Below are 15,083 nucleotides of genomic sequence, written 5' to 3' on the forward strand. Positions count from 1 at the left end.
TGTGGGTTGTCCAGTGCTGTCTGTTTGTAGGTATCCTTACTGCAGTGCGCCCTGCTACTCTTTTTCTTTCTTGACAGTTAATCAGTTGTCACGGGTTGCATCTTTGATGTGATCTGTAAACGCCTATGGGTCGGACTTGATGCCTTCTCTGATACATTGCAGCCCCATAATACTGCATGTTTGCCCATAAATGCCTTTAGGTTTGGGCTGTAAAACTTTTTGAGTCACTTGTCTTGTCAATTTCTATGAATCCATCTCCTCTCCCAGTTGGCTACTATAGTTCTTAGCCCTGCACATCATAGTCTTACAGCGCCATCCTAACCATAGGTAATACTGATCTACGTGCAGTGACAGGATTGCACTTTTAATCCTTCAGGCTCGTGAAAGCATTTGCCAGGTACTTATGTTGTTTATTTAAGAGGGGCAAAGGCACTGAAAATGGATACCCTAATTTCAGCTTTCCCAAGAACTGTGCATGGCACGCCCTCTATTAATCTATTTCTACATCATTTAACTCTTATTTATGGTGGTCACCAGGTGCCTCATCAATTGTGTTATGTGTTAATTTCATATCAGATGGGTGTTTACAGTTTCCTTCCCACCATGTGTGCACGTTTTATAGCTCTATCTATAAGATATATGAATTGTAGCTTTGGTTTTGATATGACTTGATAATTAAGTGAACTTATAACTTGATTTTTTAATTTGGATTATACAGATGTATTGTTTGTCCTCCCCCTTCTGATTTACAATAAATAAAACATATATGTTCTCTTTACTCAATTCCGAAGGATAATCACCTGGAAAACATTTATTAAAACTTTGAAACTGCCAAGGTTGCCTGATACTGTATTGACAGTGGCATCCATTTATTGTTATTAATTTTATGAAAAAATGAATCTCTATAAATAGCCATTTTTCTATGGAAATCCAAAGTATTGGCTACATTTCCCCCTATTCTTAGACACAAACCTACAACAGTTATTGATAGCCTTGTCCAGATCATGTTGACGTTATATGCTGACCTATGCAGCAAACATAGGCCACTTCACAATAATAACACAATAACACAATAATGTTTCTCTGTTAAGATTTGTCTAATGGACTTGTCTAATGCAGCTGCCTGCATTTCTGCCATGGTTTTCTAGCCAAAAATCATGTCTCAGTAGGACCCGTTCTCTTTGAGGTTACAAATGGATCCTGTCTCCCTTCCCCCAGCTCCACACACACACAATATCAGAGGAGATAGATTATGTAGCCAGCCAGCCAGCGAGTGCCTCAGGGACTCTATGTCCCAGCTTCCTCTCCTGGTCTATCTCCTGGGAGATGCTAGCTGCGTGTTTCTGACAGGGAGCTGTTCTGTGCTACTTTGTCCTTGCAGGGGAAATAGAGGTAATCTGCAAAGAGGCTGGCAGTGAGGCAAAGGCTTCCCAAGATGCGAGTGTGTATCAGAGGAAGCCAACGCCATTCTTTGAATGTATGCTGTAGTCTTGCTTATCCCCTTCCAGTATACTTTGACAGTCCACATAGACACTTACAGGGCTTGGTATGATTGCGTTTCCTGTGCTTATAGAGACTTGGTTACACATTCAGAGCTTTTTAAAATATACATAAGTCTGGAAAAACACACCATGTAGATTGCTTAATTTTCTGAACACACCACTTTATAGTACCACCCAATTTATCCTGTATAGGTTTGCAAATGTGTATATGTATAAATGTGCCTTATACTGGGTCAGACTATTGGTAAATCTAGCTCAGTATTATTCACTCTGATCAGCAGTCTTCAGACCTAGGGAAGTGTTTTTTTCAGCAGCTGCTAATTGGAGGAACCAAGAACAGAACCTGGAACCTTCAGTGTACGAAGGATATGCTTCACCAATCAGCCACAGTCCATCCAAAAGCTTGCTTTATGTGATTGCACATCTTAATTTGGATACATACATACATTAACAAAGGAGCACGATGTTGGATATTTCTATACGGGTTTTCTAGGGTGCGTGTTATAAGCCAGTACATTAGTTCGCAGCAGTTTTGTTCTTTGTTCTCCTACGCATACACTTCCTGTTTTCTGTAAACCAGGATGATTGTTTTTGAAGGGGTCATGACCAAGAACCCACATTTTTATGTTGTTTCTGCAGAGGAAGTAATCATTCTCTGTACAGTAGACAAAGCCATCTTGGAAAAGGCTGGGGAAGGCACTTTCCCCTCTAAAAAGTCTGCCTTGCCTGTGAATACACACATTCACAGGGCTGCTAGAAATTATATTGCATATGAGAGCTGAAGTTCTCAGATTCTACTTAATTGCATGGTTTCTGTGTTAAATGCCATATTGTCTGTGACCTGATTGTGACCAAACAGATTTCTCAGACAGTAGAATGTGGTCTGCTAAACGCTTGTTTATGCCAGATATCAATCTCCTTTCCCCCTCCTTTCTTTTCCCATTGATCTTGTAACAAGCAGCTCTTATGCTCTCCCAGCCTACCCTGTTCCATTTCATATGCCCAGCAGAACCCCAGAGTGGGGGAAATCTCTTTGTTTCTCAGCTGCGCTCTGAAGTCTCCAATCTCTCCTGTGATGCAGGAGGGTTTACAGTCTTCCTTCCTTAGCCCCTTCTGAACCGGGGATATAGTTCCTCACTTTCCCTGAAGGCTTGCCTGTGACTGTTTGCACCTCTCTAAAACTCGATATTCAAATCTTTATTTTTGATACCCAGATATTCAGTCCCCTATACAATATTCCAACCTGTGCCAAAGCAAAAAGAATAAAAAGGTAAGTCCCCACTGTGCTTTCAGACCAGCAAGTCAAGAATCCTGCGCTGGCCTTTTTTTAAAAAAAAAAAAAGAGGAAAGGGGGAATGGGGAAGAATGGACAGGAGGGGAGGGGGACTGGCTGGCTGGACAAGAGTAGCCAATCACAATGCAGTGGGCTGGCAGGAGTGGGAGATGGGGGAAGAGGTGGAACACCAAAAACGGAATAAAGAGTATGCACGGGGAAACAGCCTACTGCAAAGCAGATTTTTTAAAAAAAGTCAGAGTATAACTACTCCCAGGAAAGCTGGGGGAAAGCTGCATAGTGATTACTCATGGCAACAAATCTGGTGCAGACAGTCATGAAAAAAATGCTGCAATATGGAAACTGGACTGACAAAAGTGACCCATGCTGACTCAGCTCTTGTTCTGGGTGCATCGGAAAGTATTCAAAACACATTGAGGATCAACTTAGCTCACTTGCTGTAATGACTGCGAGAATCTTTGTCTGTTGTGCTCCCTGACGAGCTTTCAGGAGTTAGATCAGTGACCCCCGACCTGGTGCCGATCGCTTTGTTTCCTTGAACCAATTTGCTTCTTCCCGAAAACACCTCTTCCCTGAAGCAAAAAGTCATCCTCCACCACACTGGAGCAGGAGGTGCTTCAGAGGACCATAGTGGGCCTGCAATTTGGAAATAGCTGCTCCATTCAGAGGAGGACGCTTGGCTTGGAACCTCCCAACCTTTTGAAATTGTCCCTCACAGCAGCCATCTTGTGACTGGTCCAACCTCCCGTGGCAACCTTTTTGTGGTGCATCTGACAAAGAGAACTGTGATTCTCGAAAGCTTATGCTACAGTAAAGTTGGTTAGTCGTAAAGGTGCTACTGGACTCTTTTTGTGGTGGTAACCTTTACTCTTTCTCAAAATTCCCAAACTGACCAGTGCTCAAAAAGTTTGAGGACCCCCAAGTTAGATTCATAGAATTCTTCTGCAGAATTAGCATTGCCAAGTGTAATGGAATTGTGATGAAACTGACAGTTCCAAATCAATCTCCCTGTGATTTGGGCCCTGACTTGCAGATTGCCAGCTGATTGGGGAAATGGGCATATGCGCATCCATGGCCCTGATTGATGATGTCATGCAGAAGTGTGCAACACTTCCGCTTCCCAGTTGCACCGGAAGTAATGTCAGTGACCAGGGCCATGGGCATGTGCATGCTCACGGATAAAGGACTGTCATCATATCACTTTATTCCGGGGCTATAAAACTTGAATGAGTTGGAGGGGGGGGGGCAGATTCCCTATCCTGCAGATTATCAGGAGCCTCATCTACAACTCTCTTATCTCCAAATAGTTATTCCATTGCAATTTGGAAAGTTTCAGTTCCTCTAATTCCTCAGTTCCTCTAATTCCCTCTTTATGTCTAATAGCCACTGCAAATCTTTCATATTCATGTATGCCAGGCAAGGAGACACTAAAGAAGGAAGGAAAAATGGTTCTGGAAGAGGATCAAGTGTTAAGGTTGACTTTCTGATGCCTTCCTTTTGTACTTTCCCATTATAAGAATGTCGGTTAGTTTCAAGCTTGCCTCAAAATGTATAGAGCAGTTTCAGTGTCAAGCTGAAACCATTTCAAGAATAAATTTCCTCTTAAGTATGCCAGCATGCCATTTATGGCTTCCTTGCCATGGCAATTATTGTCTGGGAGAAACATCTTAATTTTACATGCCTGCTCTAATATGCATGCGATACCACAGTCGATGCAATTAGGGCCAAGTCTGGATTTCTTCCACAAGGAAAGAGGTTAAATTTTGGCCTGCCTTGGCTCTTGAGGGGTTTTGAGTTATCCATATTTATGGGGAGTAGCCATTTGGATGACAAAATACAGACTGGCTACTTCTGGGCAGCTGAGCTCCCACTCTGTGGAGCCAGTCAGAAGAATTCCTGGAAAACCTGTTGCTGTTCATTAAAACTCCCCTGGGTGTTTTAATGAAATAGAAAGCTCACCTGTTGCCACCAACAGCAACGATGAGACAGAAATGATTCTTTTTCATTGTCAGAAAATGGTGTTTCATCATTCTTTGTGTCTAGATGCAGGACGCACATCCTAATCTTATATATTTTATATGATTCTTTCTTTCTTTCTTTCTTTCTTTCTTTCTTTCTTTCTTTCTTTCTTTCTTTCTTTCTTTCTTTCTTTCTTTCTTTCTTTCTTTCTTTCTTTCTTTCTTTCTTTCTTTCTTTCTTTCTTTCTTTCTTTCTTTCATTTCCATCCAAGGATCTTCAAGGCTGTGGACATTAAAATATTTCAGACGTTTAAAAAGCATTTAAAGATCAATATATACAAACGAATTTAAATAAATAGTAGATAGCCCAGGCAAGTATGATTATCACATCTCAGAAGCTAAGCAGGGTTGGCCTTGGTTAGTTATTGGATGGGAGATCTCCAACGAAGACCAGGGCTGCGGAGGCAGGCAATGATAAACCACCTCTGTTAATCTCTTGCCTTGAAAACCACACTAGGAGGTCACATAAACCAGCTAATACTTGATGGCACCCTTCACCATCACCATAAATACATAAAAACACAAAAATGGCAATTTCCACACGGCTTACCTTCCCTCGGAATGACCCAGAACATTGCACAAAAAATGCAGATCGCGATGTCGCACAAATCTTGTGTGAGAAAATGCGATCTTCTGCGTTTTTTGTGCGATGTTCCGGGTTGTTCCAAGGGAAGGTAAGCCGTGTAGAAACGGCCAGTATAAACACAGAGACAGGGAGGAGGGCAATTAAGAGTTACTGAGGAAACCTCAAACAAAACAAAGAAGTCTTCAAATGTACCTGCAGTGTAGGAATAAAGTAGACTAGAGCTGGCATAGTACACAAGAGTTAATATGTGGCCCCTGGCTTCTTGAGTCTGCGGATACTTTTAGAATTTTGAGAAAGGGTAGTGGGGTACCAGTACAAAATGGCTGCCACAGGGGTGAGCCAATCATAAAACATTCATAGCTTTTAAGTGTTAGGATAAAACCAGAGGCGCAGAGCAGGAGGTAATGCCTTCCCCCAACTTCACCCAGCAGAGATCAGGAGTGGAGCAGGTGACAATGCCTGCCGGGATCAGGGATCCTGGCCGGGATCAGGTGAGGAGAAGGTGACAATGCCCATCTTCTTCAGCTGGACGGGATCAGGAGCAGAGCATGAGGCAATGTCCACCCCCGCTTGACCCGTCCAGGATCAGGCGCGGAGCAGACGGCAAGGCCCGCCCTTCAACTGACTGGGATCAGGAGTGGAGCAGGAGGCAATGCCCCCCCCCCCCCCCGTACACCTGTCCGGGATCAGGCGCAGAGGAGGTGGCCATGCCCACCTGCCTGCCTTCATCCAGCTGGGATCAGTGATGGAGGAGGAGGGAATGCCCGTCTGCCTGCCCTCCCCTTTCTAGAGCCCATTGTATTTTCCCCCACAATGGGTTTTGTTGCTAGTTAAACATAATAGTATAGTTGTGTGCTTACCAATAAAATCTGTCCCTGTATCTACAGGCACTGGGTGACTTGCCAGAAGCAATTAAAATTCCTGATCAGTGAGTAGTTTAGGAGGCATCCATAACATTTGTTGTAAATGTTTTGAACAGGGGTGTAGGAGAATGGTGGCAAAGGTAGAAGAAACAGGTATTGATAAAAATGTGGCATGTTGTTGCACTTTCCCCTTCCTCCAGCCGTGATATATTTCAGTATGATGGCTGCGTTATGTGTATTTAGGGCAGTGATTCTTAAAAGGCGACACGTGTTCTCCCAAGTTATGACCTACAAATTTGGGGAGACATTTAGACCTTTTGCGTCAAATGGGGGCATCTGGGATGCCAAAAAAGCAACAGTCAGGCTCAAATAGAAATTGGCACTTTTTTGAGAACTTGTCTGGAATGCTGTGTTTACGTCCTAACTTTTTACTTGTGGCTTGGGATGAATTCAAATCTACTGTCACATGCTTGGACAATAGTGGATTAAAAGTTAAGAACCACTGAGCTAGAAGAATGATGGTATACGTACAATTACCAGACCATTCTTATTTCAGGAAGACAACAGTGTCCTCTTTCATTAGGGATATTTAACCTTTATAAGATGCTTGCTAACTGTTTCAGTTTGGTCTGATAGAAACATCTAAGTAGTCAAAGTAATATGAAATTTGTGTAGTTGTATTGGATTTTTTGCTACTGTGTCATTATAAACTTGCATTTATTTACCTTATGGCATTGTTTATTGAACCGTCCTTGATGTTGACTGTACTAAGCTTACACTATGTAATCCGCCTTGAGTCTCAGTGAGAAAGACGGACTATAAGTGACATAAATAAAATAAATAGTATAGTGCTCTCTGCTGAAGATTTTTTTAGAAAGACGTCATAGATCAGCAATGGAAGATATAGTGGGTACCTACCTTGTAGTTCTACAGAAGCAAGCTGTAGGGGTTAGACTGAATCAGAGTTATTCAATACAGATCAAAATGGCAAAATGGAAAGCTAGAGATATTACTAGGTGATTATGTTAGTTCAGGCTGACCTGCTTAAAAATAAGATGAGACAAAAGCTCATGGAGTGGTTGAAAAGGAGTGGTCCAAATCGAAGTTATCTTGGATAGAAATAATTCTGTAGTAAAATTAAACATCTTTCTTACATTTCTGTTATTTTGTTTTTCTAGTACAAAAAGGCATATTGGCTTGGCTCCAACTAGCTTTTCTGCTGGTGAAAAAGAAAGCAAGAGTCCCATCAGCCACCTAAAAAGTCAGTGCTGGGGGTCATGGGACCTGCATGTACAAAAGCCATGTGGAATGGAGGCTGTAGGAAGGAGAGACGTTGGATGACATTGAACAAAAAAGCTGGTTAGAGCCAACCCAGTATGTGGGAAGAGCTGATTTACTAGATTTTGCAGCCTATACTTTGAAGACTGATGGATGATGCTCAGTTCCAGTACTTGCAAATGAAAAAAATAATAATTTTAAGATATAGACCAAAGGGTGACTACAAATGTGTATAGTTTTGGTTAAATCTAGCAAACTGAAATCTTGCTAGGGCCCTGCAGGTGCATTACGAGGTATCTTTACAGTCTGATAAATAGAGAAAGCAATGTGTGAGAGACCAATATTCTTGTTGCAAAGTAGAAATGTATTTGTATGGCAGGCTTGCAATTTCAGCAAATGTGGCAGGTAAGGAATTTATTAAAAACGAACAAATCTGGGTTCTTGTTGACATCCAATATCTTAATTTTAGATGGACTCCTGAGATAAGGAAAACAAAACGAATGTGGAAGAGGACAGAAAAAACACCTTCCCATTTGCCCCTCATTTAAAGGTTCTTTAACTACACTTTCCCCCAAAAGATTATATCAACTCAGGTTTGGCAGAGATCCCAGCAAAGCAAGGGAAAGCACTGAAACGGGATGAATAGAAGATGACATCTTAAGGATGCTCCCCAAAAAACATGCTGCAGCAACAAAGCCAAGGTGGAACAAAACATCCATGGGCACCAGAAGCCATGATTGATGGCTCCAGTCTCACAGATCCTTGGCACGTGCAGAGATTGTACTGGGCTGACGTGGTGCAGCCCTGGCCTCGCCTTCCCTGTTCAGCTGGCTTTTAAGTTGATTATGGCCTTGGTCCTAATCTCTGCATCTTGAGGGTATAAATAACATGGGTGAGATTGCTGGAAGAAGAACTACTTGCGGGAAGGCGGGATAGAAGTCCAATTAATAAAATAAATAAAATAGAACAACTGTTGTTGTCAAGATTTGGCTCCCAGCTGGCTTTGCTCATTCCTCTAACATGTTGGTCCTACCGTTACTTCTGCTAAAATCAGATTTGGTGGCAACGGTGTGCCAAGGGATGTACAAAATACAGAAGCAATAGACTTCCAGTCCATTTCCTGTCCTAGGTCTTGGGATCTATGTCAGGCATAGAGCGGACGTGGAAGCACAGTATACAGGTCTCGGCAGAGACTACTTGTTCGGATTCATCAAATCCTTTTCGAAAGTCACAAGGAAGGCTGAGACGTGACAGATGTGGCTTGTCAAGTAGAAAGGAGGGGCTGTTTCCAGCCTAATCCTAGATGCCTTATCTTACCGCTTTCTCTCCCCCCCCCCACACACACTCTTTTCTACTCTGGAGGTCAGACATAGGAAATAAGCCTCCCAGCCTTATTTTCTTTTCCACCTAAATCCCAATGTTTTGCAAAACCTGGTGCCTGAAAATGGGAATGCTGGATCTTCCTCTCCTTACCCGACTGCCTGTGGTGGTGGAGAGTGCCGTCAAGTCATAGCTGATTTATGGCGACCCCTGGTGAGGTTTTCATGGCAAGAGACTAACAGAGATGGTTTGCCGTTGCCTGCAACCCTGGTGTTCCTTGGAGGTCTCCCATCCAATTACTAACCAAGGCCGACCCTGCTTATCTTCTGAGATCTGATATGCAGAAACCAAGAATAAAACTCAAGGCATCCTTGTCAGTGTCCAACTCCCCTCCCCCCATTATTTCCCAAAGTTTCTGGGGGTGATTTCATAATAATTTAAAGCCCTGTTGCTGTTAATTGTCACCATGCAGCCATGTGCACTGAGAGTCATGTAATAGCTTTGGGGAAAGGCATGTTGCCCAGACTAACCTCTTTTCTGATGGGGAAATGGCTGGCTGGCTTGAGCGTTTTAGTTGTTTTGCATAACACATTTCTCGTCCCCGTAGGCACTGCTTGTGCCTTGGTCATTCCTTTGTTCGTAATTTGTAATTATGCAGCCTGTATTCTTAACTGTATGCTGGTTCCTGCCCGTGGGTGCGTGACCTTCACGGCTCCTCCCAGTCTTCCAGCTCTTCCTCCAAGGAACCACTATACGGTGATGTGCAGGTGCAAACCAGCTCTTCTACCTGAAGGCAGGTTGTGTTTCAGCCATAAATGAAAGGTTTCAGGGCAGCTGTTACCTAGCTGTTTTGTTTCAAAGGTGGCTGTAAATCCCTGCCGTTTGCTTGCCAGTCTGTCTGCACTTTTTCCCAGTGTGCTGGAGACAGTGATATGTGGAGGGGGGAGATAATCCTCTCAGCGCCAGTGGTAAAGACGCTCACTGGCTGGCTTGCGTACACTTGGACGCACGCATGCACACACCGGCGGAGGCGTGTCAACAACACACACGCACACCCTATCCCTATCCCTCCCCTTTCCCTGGGGGCTGCCTGTCACCTGATCCACCGACGCTTTCAGTTCTTCCTTTCCTGGCCTGGGAGAAAGTTTGCCGTGAACATGCCTCAGTTCACTGTGACCAAGGTGGAGGATGACGAAGAGGGGGAAGTGGATGAAGGCGGGCAAAGAAGAGCCACCACAGGGCAGATCTGGAAACCCAGTGATACTACAGTGTCAGGTGAGCCTTTCCCCCTAAGATGCGGACTCCACCTTCCCCCCACCAGCGTTTCACTAGAGAAGCTTTGATATGAAGTCATGTTTACTCTGTTTTACCTGGCTTTGTTTCTCCTCCGCTGTTACCCAGTCTTTGCAAGTACATGCCTCTGCTTATGTTTCCAGCTCGGTTATATAGCCAGATTTCCTCACTATCATCATCTCTGCACTCCGTGGCTTTTTGGATTTGGCTCTCATCCTTCCCACCACCGGGCCTTGTGTAACTCATTGACAGCCCCTGCTAGAATTCTCTGGGTTGACCTTTAGTCAAACAGTGATCCAAATGTAAGGAGGCCAACTACAGAAGTGGGACAGAAGTGCAATGGAGCAATTAAAGCCGAGTGAGGCGAAGAGGTTCACTTCCTACTCTCCGACGGTAGATGGGGTCCGTGGGGTTACAATAGGGCAGCCCAGGCTTGCAGGGCTCCTGGGTTCTATTTTCAACTTCCAGGTAGAAATGAAATCTAGAGCAGTGAACAGCTGCATTGTGATTCCTGCATTTTCTTAGGAGTATGATCTAGAAGTCAGAGCAAGGTAGAACTGGGAAATAGGATTTGCTGACGTCATAAATTACTGAAAGTCTGTTGTGTTGTGCCTTTCTGGGTCTCTCGTTTTGCACCGATTAAGCACAGAAACACTTGGTTAGTAATTTCCAAGTTGGGCCTTGGTGTAAGTGAAGCATTCTTTCCTCTCTGGGTTTGTATTCATTCAGAGCATCTTTACTTATTACACCGACAAATGTGTTCCACATGACTGTGTACTGATTCCAGTCCTGATAGTGGCTGCATGTTTCTTCCAAGCAAGGAATATCTGCATAATGTTTTCACTTCCTAAGTAATGTCTGGTTTGATGGACTTCTTTCTCTCCTTTTGCTCATTTATGTTGCTGCAGTTCCTTTTGGTTTCTGTCATTATGTCCCCAGGATGCTTGTCTGTCTCCTTGTCTACAGTGTGAAGCCTTTGTGTGGAGGAGAACCGCAGGATCTTTCCTCCTGTTTTGACTCTAAAGGAATATCTCTGTTCTTTTTTTTATTATCTCCTTCACCCCATCCCCAGCCCAGCCTTGCTCACTTCCTCTCTGCCTGGTGGGAATTGGCCTTAGCATATTATCTTTAAACAGCTATCCTGCTATCAGCACCAGTAAGGCCTTGGATTTGTTAAACTAAAGTTTTCCTGATAGCTGCGTGCACTGTTGTTGCTGTCTGGTGGATTAAAAGTGCTTGTTACGGGCTTCTCAAAAGCCTCCTTTCCACAGCCTGAACCTTCAAATGCCCCGGGTTTGGTAACGGGGGGAGTTGAACTGTTCACAAATAACTGATTTTTGTATTTTACAATCCACTCTAAGTCTCAGTGAGAAAGGTGGGCTATAAGTAAATAACTAAACCTTTTGCCTTTGTTCATTGCCCACTGTTATTGTGGGTATAGACGCTACTATGGCGTTTTGTTTATTTTTTGCAAAATGCTTTAAAATTCTTCTCTAATTGGTCATCACAAAAACTGATGTCAATTCATTTTTATTCCTGTTTCACTCATAGGGTAGTATGGCTGGAGACACCAACTTGTCCAAGACCACCCACTCAGTTTTTACGGCAGTATTTGGAATCTGAACTCAGATTTCCAAAGTCTGTCCTGGGCTTTCATTGAACTGAAGGCTGACAATAGGTGTGCTCGGAAGCAAGGTGTCCCGGGTCCTCTTAGTAACAGTGAGAGGAAAGGAAGTCTAGAGCAAGTGGATTTAAGTTAAGGACTTCCTTATGATAGGTTGAAAAACGTGTGCTTCCTGGGGTATTTTAATACTTTTGTTAGAATACTGATTTCCTCAGAACTCATCTTAAAAAAAAAAGAATCAATCAAACATGCAGTCAACCTCTCAAATTCCCTCCATGTAGTCCTGTTGTACTCATGTGTACCCACAATTATATAGAGGAAGAAGCAAGTGCGCACAAAGTACATGTGTGCACCCAGATCGTGTCCATCAGCTGTGTCATTGGATACTTGCTGTTTCCATGCAAATTATGTCAACTACTTTAGAACATTTAAAACTGCAGAAAGCAGGTGCTGTGTTGAGGAGCCCTTGAGTTGGTGGATGTTTTTGTATTAGCTTAGGGTAGTGATGGATGGGTTGGGACCTCATGGCATTCAGCAGCCCTACTAATTTGATTTGGGTTCTGGCCAAGAAAGCTGTAATCTGGTGATAGGGACGTTATGTATATTTATTTATATATATATATCTATATCTAAACATCTCTCTAAGGCCAAGCCGTTGACATCCTACCGTTCCTCTTCCCGTTCTGTTGCAACCTTGCTGAAAGCTGACAAAGATGTCAAGAATATCCTCTTAGTGGGAAGTCATCTTGGATCATGGGTTTTCCTGTCCTGCTGTGGGAGGGAAAGATTCTAGCATATGATGTGAGATGTGGGGGAGTATACAGTGGTTGCAACAGAGAGGGGAGAGATTTTCTTTCTTTATATTTGTAACCAGTTCTATTTCAAGGGCGTAGGTGATAGCAGTTGTATAAGGGGCATGGAGGCGGAAGAAATGTAGCATTTACACAGTGTAACTGTATACAGAGTTATTCCATTCTGTACCCACTGAAATCAATGGGTTTAGACTGGTGTAACTCTGCACAGGATTGCACTGACGATATTTGAAGTCAAGGGCCTCTTGGGAGTGCTGCGTTCACAGATGACTTCCAGTATGGACTAACTGGGCAGCTTTGGACAACTAACTTGCTCAGCCCTATGGGTAAAATTGGAATCCTAAAAATCTTCGACAAAGAGATGTAATTTACTGCTATTAGTAAATGTATGTTCTTAAGATTACTCTCTTATTCTAGACTAACAACAAAGCCCATTGTGGGAAAAAATACAACGAGCTCTAGAAAGGGGAGGGCAGGCAGGCAGGCAGACATTCACTCCTCCTCTGTCACTGATTCCAGCTGGTGGAGGAGGGAGATGGGCATTGTCATCTGCTCCATGCCTGATTTGCCTGATCTCGGCCATGTGAAGGGCTTTGCTACCTGCCTGATACATGTCGGGTAAAGTTGGGGGGCAGGCATTGCCTCCTGTTCTGTGCCTGATCCCAGCTGGGTAAAGGGGGGGTGGGCATTGCCACCTGCTCCCCGCTGGGTGAAGGAAGAAACAGGCATAGCCTCCTGCTCTGTGCCTGATCCTGACAGATGGGCGGTGAGCTTTACTATCTGCTCTGCTCCTGATCCCAGCTGGATGAATGGGGTGCAGGCAATGCCACCAGCTCTGCTCCTGATTCCGGCAGGTTGAAGGGGAGACAGGCATTGCTGCATGCTTGGCTCCTGACTCCAGCAGGGTGAAAACAGGGTGGGCATTGCTGCCTGCTCAGTGGCTTATTCTGGTAGGTTGAAGAGGGCGGGCATTGCCACCTGCTCTGCTCCTTATCCTGGCTGGGTGAAGGGAAGAAGGGCATTGCCTCCTGCTCTGTGCCTGATCCCAGCCAGGTGAAGGCATGAGGTGGGCATTGCCACCTGATCCGCTACTAGTACCAGCTAGGTTAAGACAGGGGAGGGCATTGCCACTTGCTCCGCTCCTAATACCAGCTGGGTTAAGGTGGGGGAGCATTGTCACTTGCTCCACTCCTGATCCCAGTCGGGTGAAGGAGGGTGGGCATTGCCATATGATCTGCTCCTGATCCCAGCTGGGTTAAGGTGAGGGGGTTGGCATTGCCACCTGCTCCGCTCCTAATGCCTACTGGGTTAAGGCAGTGGATGGGCAAACCGCCTGCTCTGCTTCTGATCCCAGCTGAGTGAAGGGTGTGTGTGGACATTGCCACCTGCTCCACTCCTAATACCAGCTGGGTTAAGGCGGGGGCTAGGTATTGCCACCTGCTCTGCTCCTAACACCAACTGGGTTAAGGCAGGCGGTGAGCATTGCCGCCTGCTCTGCTCCTAATACCAGCTGGGTGAAGGCAGCAGGTGAGCATTGCCACCTGCTCCACTGCTAATATCATCTGGGTTAAGTTGGGTGGTGGGCATTGCCACCTGCATCACTCCTAATCCCAGCTGGGTGAAGGCAGGAGGTGGGCATTGCCCCCTGCTCCTATCCTGCTCCCAGCCTGGGCTTCTCACCAGGGCATGTTTTCTGGCGGGATATGGTGCCTTGCCTAGGATTCCCTCCATGGCAACGCCATCTGGTGGTGCACCAGGGTATAAAGTGAGTCGTCTGAAACATACTCACTCAATTATATAGTAAGATATTAGTAATCCTGAATTTGAATCATCCCCTGGTTCAAAAACCCCTATGATCAGCATAGATTACAGTTGTCTTTCTACATATAAGCAAGGATTTATTATTAGTAGTAGTATTAGTATTAATGTCACTTACAGTCCACCTCTCTCACTGAGACTCAAGGTGGATTACACAGTGTGAGATTAGTACAGTCAATATCAAGGACATTTCAATAAACAATGCCACAGGATAAATAAAGGCAATTTCCAAATACAAATTTACATTAGCAAAAAAACGATACTAGAGTTGAAGAAATGCTGAAACGCAGCATAAGCAATATTTAGCTTTCTGTTACAGGTTCCATGTTTCATATTGTTAACTATCTTGGGTGCTTTTCCTGAACAGAAAAGTGGGATATATGCAGCAAATAAATATAATTAGATAAGTGCAGCTTGTGGTGAAACTAGTGTTTCAGTTTTGTTCAGGCGAATCAAATGCTCATTAGGCGCATGTGTTGTATGGAGCGGAGAGCCTTTTGAAGGATGAACATTAAAACTGCTCCTGGACCTTTACTCCCCACCCCAGAATAGAACCTGAGCAGCAGGCCTCTTAACGCTAGCTCTCAGGCTGAGTAATGCATTTGTGTACCCCTAGAGTGACAACCTTAAACCCAGCCCTTTTCTCTGTTCCTTTGAAATGCCACCTTCTCTAAG

At 44.3% G+C, this 15,083-nt stretch overlaps 1 protein-coding gene across 5 annotated transcripts in view; it reads left to right on the forward strand.

Moving 5' to 3' along the window:
- Positions 1 to 15,083, forward strand: part of SLC12A6 (solute carrier family 12 member 6) — a 50,636-nt gene that overhangs the window by 6,826 nt on the left and 28,727 nt on the right. For 2 of the 5 annotated variants that reach the window (XM_054992395.1, XM_054992396.1), the window contains exon 1: positions 10,006 to 10,136. The exons of the other annotated variants lie outside the window; for them this stretch is intronic. In XM_054992395.1, the coding sequence (XP_054848370.1) occupies positions 10,019 to 10,136 (118 nt within the window). In that variant the 5' untranslated portion in view covers positions 10,006 to 10,018. Of the gene's footprint in view, positions 1 to 10,005; positions 10,137 to 15,083 lie in introns of those variants that run through there. 5 annotated transcript variants of the gene reach the window in all.

The sequence above is a fragment of the Eublepharis macularius genome, chromosome 12 (genome assembly GCF_028583425.1).
Source record: "Eublepharis macularius isolate TG4126 chromosome 12, MPM_Emac_v1.0, whole genome shotgun sequence".
Lineage (NCBI taxonomy): Eukaryota > Metazoa > Chordata > Lepidosauria > Squamata > Eublepharidae > Eublepharis > Eublepharis macularius.